General features: G+C 36.9%; 1 protein-coding gene across 7 annotated transcripts in view; it reads right to left on the bottom strand.

Moving 5' to 3' along the window:
• Window positions 1–269: 269 nt before the first annotated feature.
• The window catches only part of BTRC (beta-transducin repeat containing E3 ubiquitin protein ligase), a 198990-nt gene continuing 184723 nt past the window's right edge, over window positions 270–14536 (bottom strand). For all 7 annotated transcript variants that reach the window (XM_023496399.2, XM_012541720.3, XM_023496402.2 and 4 more), the window contains 4 exons: window positions 14422–14532; window positions 12892–12970; window positions 9292–9485; window positions 270–3637 (listed from right to left, as the gene is read on the bottom strand). In XM_023496399.2, the coding sequence (XP_023352167.1) occupies window positions 9324–9485; window positions 12892–12970; window positions 14422–14532 (352 nt within the window). In that variant the 3' untranslated portion in view covers window positions 270–3637; window positions 9292–9323. The remainder of the gene's footprint in view (window positions 3638–9291; window positions 9486–12891; window positions 12971–14421; window positions 14533–14536) is intronic.

Here is a 14536-nt window from a genome sequence, read left to right as displayed (position 1 = left end):
CAACTTGTGGATGCCACAGATTCAGATCTGTAGAGCACATTCCCAAGGCCACATGACTTGGATGCAGATCACTCTCACTTGAGGCAATGGAGTATTCCTTATATGAAATCAATTTCACTAAGAGTTAACCTTTAATATACCCAATCTAGCTTCAGGAAAAAAAAATCTACCCACTTTCCAGCTTGCCCTCCTGAAAATTTTTTCCCCTCCTTTAAGAAATGTGTTATATCAGGTAACTGTCAACTACAGATGTTCAGACCAACAAGAAATGGGAGAGAGAAATTTATTTCCTTCATCTTCAGCTTCTGGCTATACCAAATCAAAAGATGAAATTTGTTTTCAAACAAGCAGGGGACCAACATGGAGTAGTCACAGATTCTCTTCAGCAAAAGGTTAAAGGTCTTTACATTTATGACAACCATAGACATTAATACACGCCACTGTTTCAGTTTAGAGTCTCCTGGAATGTAAGGATTTTAGGTAAAAGAATTTTGCCAAGGGAAAGCTGCATAATAGGTTTCCCTTTCACAATTCCTTCAAATCCATTTTTAATTTGCATACTTGTAAGTAAAAAGTTCTTTTAGCATTGAAATTATGCATGTTTATAGCAAGGCATATTATAGACCTTTGTCCAGGCAGTTCAGGCTGTGTTAAGAGAATGGGTGTGCTGCACATGTGCAAACATGCACACGCTTCTCTTGTTCAGTGAGTCTCACTCCATCTTCATCAGAAGGAATTTTCTAAAATTTGAAATTTTAGAAAGTGTTAAATACTAGTGTCCTACATATTTTTGAGAAGACATCTGTAATGGAGGTATTTCAATCTATTTCAGCTACTTTCCCATCTTTCCTTTTAACAGGTTAAGAGACTTTCTTTGTTCTTTTTCTCTTTTCTTTTTAAAAAGGTCAGACCCTATGTTTATTCTAGCCCAGTTGGGGATTAGTGAAAATCAATTCCTGGTTGAAATCATGCAGAGATGGTAAGTGGGGTTTACCTTCTCTGGAAATGAACTTCTACTTACCTGATTATTTCTTCTACAATGCACTGGTAAATGACCCCCAAAGCTCAGAAACGTGAGATTCAAGTTTTTCAGGCCACTTAACTTCATTTCCTTTTCCATCATCAACAGAGAGTTGATGTCCTCCTCTGAGCTAACAGCTCTGAAGTTGTCAAATCCATGCTCAATTTCATTAAAAGCTAGAAGATTCTTTATGGTGTACACCAAATAGGCTTTGAAATAAGTGTTGAAAACAACATACCTTCAAAAAGGATCTGGGGTTAGAGTTAAGTCTCTAATACCAATTATGACCCATTATCTCCCCTGGATTAAAGAGCAGCATACAGCAGAAGGCTAATAGAGTTATGGCTATTTTATGCTACCTTTGCAATAGCTACAAGTCCACATCTCTTTATTTCAGTATTTGAAATATATGCATTTCGGAGCTGATACCTCTCTTTCACCTGCAGCAAAATCCTAAATTCAAGAGTAAAGATCAATTAAGTGAAAATTGCAGTAAATAGCAGATACCCCAACAAGGGACCCTAACAATGACTGATTAGGAAATCAATCTTTGCAGCATTTGTGAGTAAGAGGGTTAGTCACTGTGCTAGAGAATTATTTTTTCTTTATATGACCTGGATTACAAATGTTAAGTGCGCTGATTATATCAAGGAAGGAAAAGCATGTACACGTGTATCCAATTTTCTATCAATACTCAATCCTCAGAATCTGTTCAGGCCACATTTGGACATGCCTTCTGAGAATAGGCTAGACACCCTCCTATCTGACAGCAACCTAGCTCAAACAGACCTGGAATAGTCTTCTAATTCTGCCTGACTTTCAGGCTATCAGTGCTGCCTGAGAAGCTGTTTTGATTTGTTAGACGGATTTGCCAAGCTTCCGCGAGAAGCTTGAGAAGGGGTATACGTGATGGTAGGGCCTTGGCTCGCCTACTTGTTCTGAGCCTAGTTTGATGATTCATGCAAGTTCACGCATTCCATATTATGGGGTCTGGGAGCATGTAGAGTAAACTTCTGTGATTCCCAGTGTCCTCACTAAGCCTGTGGAGAGTCACATGAAACATGATCAATGTGTGTGATTCCAACATGGCTGCTTTCTAGGCAGCTATTTAATCTGGACACCAATGAGGGTCATTCACTTTCATTACCAACTAATTGCCTGAGAAATTTGGGTAAGTTAGGGGTAAGAAGGGAAAGAAAAAGAAAAGAAGGAAAAATGGCTACTACAATCTCCATCTCAATTAGTTGAAATTTGTTTCCCAAATTTCAGCTTCTTTGATGGTAGCTTAACCCTATGTGCGAATACATGGTTTAAAAAAGAGTGCAGGCAGATTCTGCAATACAAAGTTAAAGTGATTAGATTTTATCTGGGGGGAGATGGTATTTACTGGCCCCAAAGCAATTCTGATCATTTTTCACTTTTGACTATTTCTTCAACTATTTGGTTCACAATTGCAGGAAAGATGTTACCACTTGAATGCTCAGCATCATAAGTAAGCTGTTATGCTGAATGCACCCAAGGGATTGGCCCTGGTCACTCCAAACCTTTTTTTTTGTATTCTGAGGGATTTAAGATGAAGTACAATTGCTTTTATTACACATCTAATTGTTAATGAGAGGAAATGTAATCAGTTCCTCCTTCCAATGCTCTACATGGAATCAGGAAGACTGCTGTGTCCAGGAGGAAAAAAAAAATAAAAAGGCAGACAAGGATAGGGGGCTGGCATATTCCTGTTTTTTTTTTTTTTGGGGGGGGGGGAGGAAGGAGGGGGGAAAGAGGTGAGAGGTGCTAGTTCCTATGTACCACTTTTACAAGCTCAGTATCCACTAAAGACTCACCTACTGGGATAACCTGAAGCAAAATCTTGGCCTGGCCACTTCATCTAAACAATTTTTTAACCCTTTTAAGTGTAGTGTCTTCTAGTTGATTTACCTCAAGCATGCTGAGGATATTCATATATCTTCTTTCTAAGTGGTTATAGAACTGAGAAGAGGGAGGGGAGAAAGAAGGAAACAAAGATGCTGGATCAATGTACCAGATACGCCAGTGGTAATAAACCACAAAAATATCACACACACATACATACACCCTTTCACTCAGAACAACTCCAGAAGACATTCGAAAACTTTCGCCTCTTCTTCATTAATGGTGGTTTTCAGTCACGTACTGGATGCTCCCAAAGCTAAAAAGTCTGCAGAAGGTGCTGAGCTTTCTAGCTCAAAGCATCCTCCTCCTGTCCCTCAGAACTGATTCTTCTGCTTAACAGCAAAGCAACAGAGATTCTGGCAAAACACTAAATATATTTATAGGTCATCTGTGCCTGCAACCAAAGAGGGGGAAAACAGGTGCAGTGGGAAAAAGAGGAAGGAACAGGGAAGGGGTGAGTTTTAAAAGTTCCACTCATTCACCAAAGATAAAAGACATCTTCTGATAGCAGCACTTTAGCAGTCCAGCTGTGCTGAGCAGACCATCCTGGGTCGACTGCAGGCCAACTCTGTTCAAACATGAGTCTGAAAGCCCCACTTCTCAGCTAATCCTAGATAACTGGATAGTTGATTTTGTTGTTGCTTGTCTTGGCATTGGCAGATACATTAAATACCGCAACTTTAATGAGTCCTGTAAAAGGAAAGGAAAGAGTTAGTTCTGTTTTCCAGCATCTTCATCAAATACAAAAGTCAAAGAACATTAACTTGGCTTCGTCTTGGGGCAGAGCTCCTAATAGTTCCCTTAACGTCACACTCCCAGCTGTAGGCATAAGTAATAAAAACTATTTTTTAAGGATATATAAAAGGTCTGTTACTTGATAATATTGCTGTTATTTGAACTAGTTAGTGAGACACATTATGTGTCTAATAACAACAATAACAGCTAATCCTGGTCCAATGAATCTTGCATTTATTCAAAATTTATTTAGGACCTATCACATATAATAAGATACTGTACTAGATAAGGACTTCCAGCTAAGATGTCTGTCTGAATGAGATGCCGATGGATCCACTGCCACCTACTTCAATAAAACCAGATTGAATAATGGAAAACAAATCCAGTAAGAAACTATAGTAAGTGACTTCTCTTATTCCAGAACTGCACAAAAGGTCAGTCAGAAGTCCTATAGCAATAAGAAAAAGGGACTGCCAGCAAAGTCAGCTCCAATTAGCTCTGCTAAGTCTTAATCTTCGATCAATCTCACCATAGGCCACTTTTGTTCCTATACACATGCTGCAAAACAAAGGTGGAAAAAATCATGTAACCATTCTGACTAGGTCCACTAAAATTAACTTTATATAACCTCAATTGGATTCTTGCTGCTGCTAAGCAGTCCTATTAAAACTTCCTGATCAACTCACCATCCTGTTTTCCACAATACTTCTTTCATATCTTATCTCTTCCGAAAATTACCTCCTCTCCTATCACTCAAATGCCTTCTACTCCTCTCCCTTCCTTCACAATGAAGGGGCCTTAATCCTTAACAAGGCTAAAACCTCTATCTGTTTAAGCAATCTTATTCAATTCCATCTCCTCTAAGAAATCACCCCCTCTGTTATCCCATTCTATACTTAATATTTTTTCCTCAATGACATATAAAAAATATTTACTTAAAAATTAGTCATGTTATTTATTACTTATTTTCAATCTTTCTTTTTTAGTGTTTTATTTCCTTGTCTACAAATATACCCATGTCTCTGCTCCATCCTCAAAAACCCCTCACATGATATTTTCACTCCTGCCAATGATTGTTCTATATTTCTTCTGCCCTCTGTAAATAAATTCCTCAAAAAGTCCTTCTATAACAGGAACCTTCACATTCTTTCCTCTCACTAACTTCTTAATGTCTTACAATCTGGCTTCTGACATCATTGAAAGCCTTCCATAACTTAATCTATTTCTACTTTTCTAATCTCATACCTTACTCCTCATTACATCCTCTTTAATCCAGGGGCACTGACTTTATGGTTGTCCAATGAGCAAGATACTTCACCTATTGATTTTGGGTATTCTCTCTGCCTGTGCCCCAGAACTGAAACACTCTCTTTCCTCAGCTTTACCTACTGACCTCCTGAGTTTCCTTTAAGTCCCAACTAAAATTCCATCTTTTATAGGAAGCCTCCCATGAATCCTTTAATTTCTACTGCCTTCCTTTTGTTATTTACTTCCTTTTTTTTTTTTTTTTGCCTGTAGATAGCTTGTTTTGCATATATTTGCTTGTAGATCAAGGATAGGGACTGTTTTTTGTCTGTCCCTTCTTGTATATCCCTTGTACTCAGCACAGTATATGATGCTTAATAAATGTTTATTGATTGATTTATTGAAAACTGCCCAGACCTATTAGAAGCAAGGAGCAAAGTAAAAATATAAAGAATCAACCCATCATCTCCTGAAAGTAATTAAAAAAGAAAAGATCCCAGAAATGTTATAGCTGAAATAGAGCTTATGCTAAGCCACCAGAAAGAAAGATTTAAAATACCAAGAAAGCATAATCAGGATTATAGTAACATCCACTGTAAATGAGATGAGATCTTGAAATACAGTAATCCAGAAGGCAAAAGGTATAAACTTATAACTGACTATACTTTGGAGGGGAAAAAGACCTTTAAAGGAACAGAGAATATTGAGCAATCCTGATGAAAAGACAAAAGCTGAATGAAATATATGAGTCAAAAGAAACTCAGACAATGATACAATAAATACAGACAATGAGGAATAGCTGAACCAACTGTGGTATATAAATATAAGAGAATATCAATGTACTTCAGAAATGACAAGGATGACTATTTCAGAGAATGTCAAATAGTATGAAATGACAAAGAATGAGGTAAGTAGAATTAGAATAATTTTTTACAAGGAGAATAAAACTATGAAGAAAAATAAATTTGAGACTTAAGAACTGATCAATGCAATAATCAATCATGTGTCCAAAGGACCTATGATGAAGCATTCTATTCATGACTAACAGGGAGGTGAAGGACATAAAATATATCAAGAAACATATAGTTCTTGACATGGCCACTATATAGATTCATTTTGCTTATTATTGTCATTATTATTATTATTTTTAACAAATTCTCTTTTTTTCTCTCCATTTTTAATTGTGCGGAATAAGAAGCAATATTAATAATCAAAAAAGGCCACTGAAACATTTTTAAAATGCATAGAAGGGGGAGGCAGAGCCAAGATGGTGGAGTAACAGAAAACAGTACAACAAATTCTCCCCAAAACTCTTCCTGTGCCAAAATGAATCCTGATAGGGAATTTTATTTAAGAAAAAAGTCACAATAAGTTATTTTCCAGTTGAAATGAGAACAAAGAAAACAAAGGCAGGGAAAGAGAGAAACAGAATATGGCCAGGAGAAAACATGTGGAATACTCTAGCAGGTAAGGAAAAACTGGTCACCAGGAAAAAAGAACCCATACTGAGTTCCAGACCCATAGTGAGTTATTATGACAGAACATGGGCCATCTTGCAGCTTTGTAGTGCATTCCCTAGTAGGGCAGACTGCTGATGGGACCTGTGTCCAGGGATGGCATTTCAGGGTAAGATACAATTTGCAATGTGGCTCAGATCCCAAGAGCAGAGTGGGGTTTCGGTCTTGGTTTAAGAATGGAAACTTTTCCATTCTTAAACCTGCAGAGAAATAACCAGCAGAGCAATTCTACACTAAAGGCAAGTCTACAGGTCTCTCACTGAACTAGCAGAACTTCCCAGCTGATTATCATGGGGTCTGCATCTATCAGTAGTTTCTTCTTTTCTTTTTTTTAAATGAGGCAATTGGGGTTAAATATCTTGCCCAGGGTCACACAGCTAGGAAGTGTTAAGTGTCTGAGGCCAGATTTGAATTCAGGTCTTCCTGACTTCAAGGCTGGTGCTCTATCCACTGCACCACCTAACTGTCCCTAAAAATCTTTATTTTCTTATTAAGGTATAAGTCAAGGTCTCTCAGTTATGAGAAAGGGATGAAGGCATGGTATGGGAGATCTGAAGGGGGAAGCAAAAGTTTACAACAATCTCTGTGGGGAGTGCAAACAAGGAGTAAAAATGACTGTCTTGCTGCAGTGAGGGACCAGATGATGTCAGACAACAAATTTGTAGTGGTTCTGGTTTGACTGTATGATTTCCTCCAGCCTCAGTTGGAGCACCAGTAGGAGTGAAAAAGATAGATGGAGTGAAAAAGATAGATGATCTGATGAATCCAGGGTTGGGGTTTGGCAAGGTGTGAGTAATTGGACAGGAAGGCAAGGGATTAAGACTCACATGATCGTATAGAATTGAAGTGGTAAACTACAACAGTAGTATCAAATTCAAATAGAAAGGAATCTCTGAAGGCTGCATACTTAGAAAACGAAAAACTAATTTTGTTTTATTGTCTTTTATTTATGTTGTTAAACATTTCTCAGTAATATTCTAATTTGGTACCTGAATTCTTGCTGGCTGCTTTGGCACCTGTGAATTATAAGGCTGAGTTTATAAAGCAAGAGAAATAAGATTAGATGGGAGGTGATGACTTGGGACAGTATTCAAATGTGGAAAAGTTTAGGAAAGAGAGGAATAAAAAATGATAAAATGATATAATCAAAGAATTTTGGAGTTTTTGATGGTTGTTGCAAGACAACTGTGGATATGACTTTTCCTGTGTATAGATGAAACAAAGTAGAATGCTAGGGTGCTTTGGATAACTGAAGGGACTGGAGAATCACAAAACATTTTATCATTTATTCAGGTGGCAGTGCTTTTAGATACAGGATGGTCTCAAATACTTGAATGAACTCATCATGACCAGAAAAGATCTGGATCTTTAGTAATCTTAAGAATCTGGATATCTTATGACTTCTTCATGCCTAAGAAAGAAGCTAGAAATGACTGACAAGGGTCTTTCAAAACTCTCCAAATAAGACAATTTCAAGGTGATAAGGCCTAGCCCTAATCTGAATCAGAGGAAAGAAAGTAAGGAGCCTTGGAACCTGGTTATTGTAATTGTATGGTATTGATAAACTGATATTTTAGATAGTGGGAATCAAATAAACATGGCTAGATGGAGAGGGCTGAAACTCTGAAGAGGTGTTCTTGAATCAGACAACCGAGCACTTAAGGCTAATTATCTATTTGATATGAGACAATAACCCTATTAGCATATGTTTGGATAGATGGCTCTTCTCACAAGTTGATGCTGGCTCAATGTTTGGTGTTGAAATAATTGTAGGAAAGGATTAGACTCTCTGGTGAGAGGGGCCAGAGAGTCACTTTGCGGTAGGAAAAGGAGGAGAGAGGCTGGTGACTTTGGACTTGAGAATCCAAGATAGATCATTGGCAAGTCTTGTGGCAATTTGCCTGCCTCCTTCACTTCTCCCCCTAAAGACCAAGGACTTTAATTTATCCTGACTTTGGCTGACCCTGAGGCATTTCGAGAAACTAGCCTGTACCTCACAGCTAGAGTTAAATCTCTACAACATGTGATATGTACTTAGTGAACAGGGTTCCTCTTGCCATAATGTATTGTGACAGACTTAAATTAAGCAATGTAAAAAAGATTCAAAGCTAGTATCTCTTGGACCTTTTAGTTTCCAAAGTATATTAAAAAAAAAAAAATCAAAAAAAATTTTTTTCCTTTTAGAATCCAATGAGAGATAGGTTTGTATCCTGTAGCCTATAGAGGTTAAAAAGATTCTTCAGGTCACAAAGTTCATCATTGTGGATCTTTGAACCAGACATTACCTAGTTCTGCTTACTTGTGAAACCAGCACATTTCCCTTGGATTTCCAAATCATTTGGTCCATGTAAAGTTAGTTAGTTCTCTTAAAATGGTTACTAATTTACAATGTGGAGCAGATCAAAATTTGTGGTGTATAGGGGAAGGAATTCTCATCCCATTATCTTTACCATTTTCCTACTCATTTTTCATTGTTCCTCAAATATTATTTAGACATCAGCACAGCCATAAACTTCTCCCTCTAGTCATCTCGAAACCACTACAAGCTTACTCACACCACACCAAAGCAAGGCTTCCATTTTAAATGTTGTAAATGGGAAGGTAGCACTGGTTTAAAGATGGCAGAATTTATCCCAAACTCTATCCAGGACACAAAACATAACAGACTGACTTCAGGCAAAAAAATAATTCTTCCAGAATCATCAGGGACAAAAACTACATTAACCAAAGATAACATTGGATAAGGCAGTCCCAAATCTTTCTGTTATTCAGGAAAAAGTTGTATTTTGCCTGTATTTGTCTTCCAACAATCACATGCAGAACTAGATATACAATTATTTTTCTTACCTGTGCAAGTGTGAGGTCAATGTATGATTATTTTATCTGGAGACGTAGGTGTATGTGCGAGAAGGGGATCGAGGTGGTTCAGCTGGGGCAGCTGGGTCATTTAGGAAATCCCAGATGAGGATTGTGTCATCATGTGAACTACTGACGATCTGGAATTCATCAAACTGGAGTCGGAAAACTCTTCCTGAATGCTCCTAAACAGACAGAAAAAAAAACAAAAAAACTGTATTATTTTATATCCCACCATTTGAATTTCTTCAGGATCCAGGAAATAGGCTTCTTCATTTTTTCAACAAAATGCTAGCTGATCCCTTTTGGACAAATGGCAATGGAAAATAATCAAGAAACAGAAAATGCTTGAGTTGGTCTAGACTAATGGGATAGAAATGCAGTATGAAAATGCTATAGCATGTCCAAAGTCAGTTGCCAAAGAAGATTCTTCACTAGAAGTTCTAAGAATATGGATAAAAATGAATTTAATTAGTATTCAAGGCAGGTGAAAACAACATAAATATTTGGCAACAATAAGCAAACAATAGATCAGAATGATATTCTGGAGTTCAAACAATAAAAACATATTCTCTCACCAATTTTCAACTCAATAAACATTTGTTAAGTATCTACTGAGTGACAAACACTGGATTTTAATTATTATGGGAAAGATAAAATTTAAACAAAACAGTACATGCCTTTCTAATGCTCCTTCCTTCCTTCCTATGTGTAGGTTTACTTTAGTTTTTATTCAACTATAAATTTATAACCATGTATGAACTGATATAAAGCTCAGCATCTCTATAGACTTGCTTCTTTTCTCTCATATAGTACATGTAAGCAGTAACCACCTAACACTGAGTGCTGGTGAAATTCAGTACCAAATGCCAAAAGCATTTCCCCTCTTGTTGTTCTTGGCTGAGTCTAGATGTCCAGTATCAAAAAGGAGGAACAAAAAAAGACTTTTGCATGGAAAATTATATTATTCTATTTCAGCTTCAAAAGTTGCTATAAGCTTGTGGAATGACTTTTCTGTCCATGGAGGGGAAATCATAAAAAAGAACTGGCCTGCAGAGAGCATTTGTTATCTGTGGACTTACTCCTACTGTTTGAAAATTGAACACAAACGGTAGGTGGTTTCCTATCTTCAATGTGAGCTGGGTTTGATTCTGGAGGTTATGTGAAACAAAGAAGAAGGGATAAATAGACTGAAGGTTGCCCTTTAGCTAAAGTCACTGACAATTTTGAAAACCACGCTCTGTCCTACTTCATCACTGCTGTTAGATCTGGTATATTTAAAAAAAAATTTTTTTTTTTGTGCTCAGTTTCCGCCTCCTTCTGCCTTTTCACTAGAAACTAATATTGTTGTTCTTAAAATTATGACAAAGTTCATGGGAAGGTTAATTTTGTTCAGTGCCTTCCAAAAATCACTTGCAGAATTCCTTCAATGACTGCGCTTTAACAGGTCAGGGAAATTATCTTGTCACAGGGCATTTCTAGAAACTGACATAAGAACAATAAATCCCCAGAAAGTATCTGGATGCTTGTTTTCAAAGTCTTTTTTCCCTTCCCTATCTTTGTGATTTGAGTGGGGGAAAAAACAAACTATTTGAACTTCATACGCATGACTACCAATCCACCATTTCTCATATTTAGAACTGAGAGTTCCGTCAAATTGAAATCCAGAAGATACTTACTTTACTTTGTTCAGTAAATGTACTATAACCCTGCTTGACATCCAAATGAATTTTAAGTTATGGCCAAGAAAAATGACAAGATGGTGTTTGGGGTTCCAAAAGGAAAGGATGAACCTTGAACTTCTAAAGAAATTCTCTTAAGACTCTAGTGGTAGAAGAGGGATAACAGAAATTCATATAAACAAACATTTGCAGTGAATGGAGCTTATATGATAAATGTTGCTTGTGGGAATACATATAAACCTTCCTGTCCCAGGAAAGTCTTCAAAAATTTTTTTCTTTCTTAGGACATCATGATTTCATATTTATAAAGAATCTCTAGCAAACAGATACAAACAAGCTATAAAGTGTCTCCTTTATGCACTAATATTACTTTTTGTGGGAACACTTTCTCATTTCAACCTACACTCTTCCCCCCCCACCCCCCGGATCTGTTCAGTATAGGAAATATATATTGCAATATGGGACATAGGTCTCTCTTGAAAAGTGATGAATTAAAATATTTAGATTCAAAGTAGATTTCTTAAAAGCAAATGGATTACTATTAGTAGGAGTCACAGCTGCATAAACAATATATATATATATATATATATATATATATATATATATATATATATAGAGAGAGAGAGAGAGAGAGAGAGAGAGAGAGAAATAGTCCCACTATGTAAACCTTAAAGCATCTACACACAATATTATGATAATAGAGTATTATTTGGAAGCAATTGTTTGAAAAGCCATTTGATATGTGTATATGGTTCCTCTTGTTTTTTAAAAGATGATATTACAGGATATTTTATGGTTGAGCTGAATTAAAACGAGATGACAGAAATAAATTTCACTTGTAAGGGCTAAAGCACAGGAATAATTAAAAGGGAAGTTTGTTGAATGATATCAAAGGAACATGCAGATAATAAAATCACAGGACCACAGAGTTAGAAGGAAGCCTCAGGGACCATTCAGTCCAACCCCTTCATTTTATGAAGAAACCAAAACACAGAGAAGACAGGTGACTTGCCTGGGGTCACATGTCTAGCAAGTGTCTGAAGCAGGACTTCAATCCAGCTTTTCCAGAAAAAGAAGTTACCACTGATGGCAAATAAGTTTACATAGATGCACGCAGGTGATGTATCCCTGATGTGGTAAGAAAGCAATCATAAAGGGCAGGTACTGAGCCAAAACATTTGATCAAGACTCCAAATGCCACCTTCTGGGTTCTTGCTTTTCTAAGTTCTCAAAAACAGAAAAGAGTCTTCACTTCCTGCTCAGTGCTCTTAAAAGGAGAAGCCCTTAATGTTTGCTCAATGTAAGCACCTGCTAAATAACAGAATGTATATATATATAGCTAGTTATTTTGGAAAATGATGCTTTTCCTTTTCAGGTGATGCTTTTCAAGTTCCCCCAAGACAATGCTATGAACCGGGAGGAAGGGGTTTGAAAACCTTAGAAAAATGTTGCCAGAGGCACCATCTCTTGACCAAGGAGAAATCACCAGTGCATATATATGTGGGGGTCTGGAGAGGGAGGTCATTTCAATTTCCACAGCACTTTGTGTTGGAGCAGGTGTGCTGGTCTTCATATACTGGACATGTTCCAACTTGGGTAATTATATTCTCTTTCCCTAAGTACCCCCTGCAGTTTCTAGAGGATACAGAATTCTTATTCACTTCCTGAATTAAACTGTTGTGTTTAGTTGCTGTGCAGCTGTTAAACAGCTGCCACATTCCACTTCATGTACTTTTGGATGAAAGGCACTACATAAAAAATATTTTATTGTCATGTATATGCTGCCTTCTCATTTGGTCCTAGATTTTGAGAGGTTCTAGTTATCAAATCTAACTCAAAGTTCCACAGTAGGTAGACATCTCTATTTTTAACTTGTTTCCTCACTCTTGACCTCAAATGAAGCTCTTACCACAAGGGTTCGCAGACACAGAGTTCCTGCAGGAGCACGGGGGTCCAGAGCAGCTACAAGATCCCATACTTTAATTTTCCTATGGATCAAAAAAAGGAACAACCACAAAAATCTTTTGCTAAAAGCAAAATTTAAGGAACAGAGAAGAGGGACAGTAGAAATTCACATAAACAAACATTTACAGTGAATGGAGCTTATATGATAATTGTAGCTTGTGGGAATACATATAAACCTTCCTATTCTAGGACATGGCTTTTACATTCACTCTTGGGTAGAGCTTAACAGAAGGAAAAGTATGTGGTTAACATAAAAATGAGAAACAGGTGAGCTTCACTAAACAGGACATGGACAGATGGAAAGCTTACACCAAACCTGGAGAAGGTAAAAAAGAGATATCTGACATCAGGCAGCTGGTGATACAAGAGCTTAATTAGAACCCAGAAATAGTTCTACTTTTGGTTTCTCTCTTTGCTGGCTGATTTATAGAACAGCATTAATTATACATGCTGGGAATTAGGTGATCACTTAAAAGCCCTGGAATTTACATTTGTGTACTCTCTTATTCTGATTTAACTATGAAAAGTCTAACAATTTCATTAATCAGTCATTAGATACTTCTTCATGTAAAAGTAATCTCTAATGAAAATACAACACAAATACTGGACAAAATCAAAAGAATGGTGGCTGGCAATGGGAGGTAGAGCAACTTAGATTCTAACATCTGGAATTTCCCATCCCAAAACTAATGAACAATTTCCCATGGGGATAATGGTGATGACTGACATAAAGGGATAAGCAACTACTACATTAGCAAATGGATGGATATTATCAGTGAAAGCAACTGAAGATCTAAGAAAATATTGCTAATCTGAATATTTTTTTAAATGCCTTTAAGACTAAATTGTAGCTTTTTTTGAGTCAGATAACTTAAATAGAAGGCACAAGACTTCCTGCACAAATCTAATCAACTAAATATTTACTGAGTGCATTTGACTACCAATCTTATCTGTATTATATAAGGAGCTACTGTTACTTATAGAAATCAAATTGAGAACCTGGGTATTAATACTTACTACTAAAATATTTGGACAAGTAAGTTAAAACAGCTGAAAACATAGCTGTACTTTTGCAAATCACTTGAAGAAGGCTAAATGCAAAGACCAACCCAATTTTATAACACCTAACCCTTTCTTGTGTTTTAGGCTTGGCAGGGGACTGCCATTCTCATTAATTTCTTTTCATATAATAGTTATTTTATTTACTAGATCTTTTTTTACATTTGACATTTAAATCTTTCATTTGTACTATAAATTACATGGTCATGCTAAATAACTAGAATAACTGGAAGATAGAACAAGCTTTAGATAGTCTTACAAAGCCTGGGACCAATTGTTATGATTCTAAGTCAAAGAGATACTCTACAATGGAGGCAGCAACTCACTGCTATCAAAGAGAGTAATTCTACCTTTAATACCTTAAGGTAGGGGGATAGAGGGAGGCAGATTTTCTGAATCTTGTTGAAAACCTCACCCATCATAGGCCCCACTGACTATCCTCTTGTTATCAAATCGAATACAGCGCACCAGTTCCTCATGGCCCTCTAGCACTCGTAAACATGCTCCACATTCTATGTCCCACAACCTAA

This window comes from Sarcophilus harrisii, chromosome 2 (assembly GCF_902635505.1).
Source record: "Sarcophilus harrisii chromosome 2, mSarHar1.11, whole genome shotgun sequence".
Classification (NCBI taxonomy): domain Eukaryota; kingdom Metazoa; phylum Chordata; class Mammalia; order Dasyuromorphia; family Dasyuridae; genus Sarcophilus; species Sarcophilus harrisii.
Note: the sequence above shows the minus strand (reverse complement) of the source record. Positions and strands in the feature narration are given on the sequence as shown.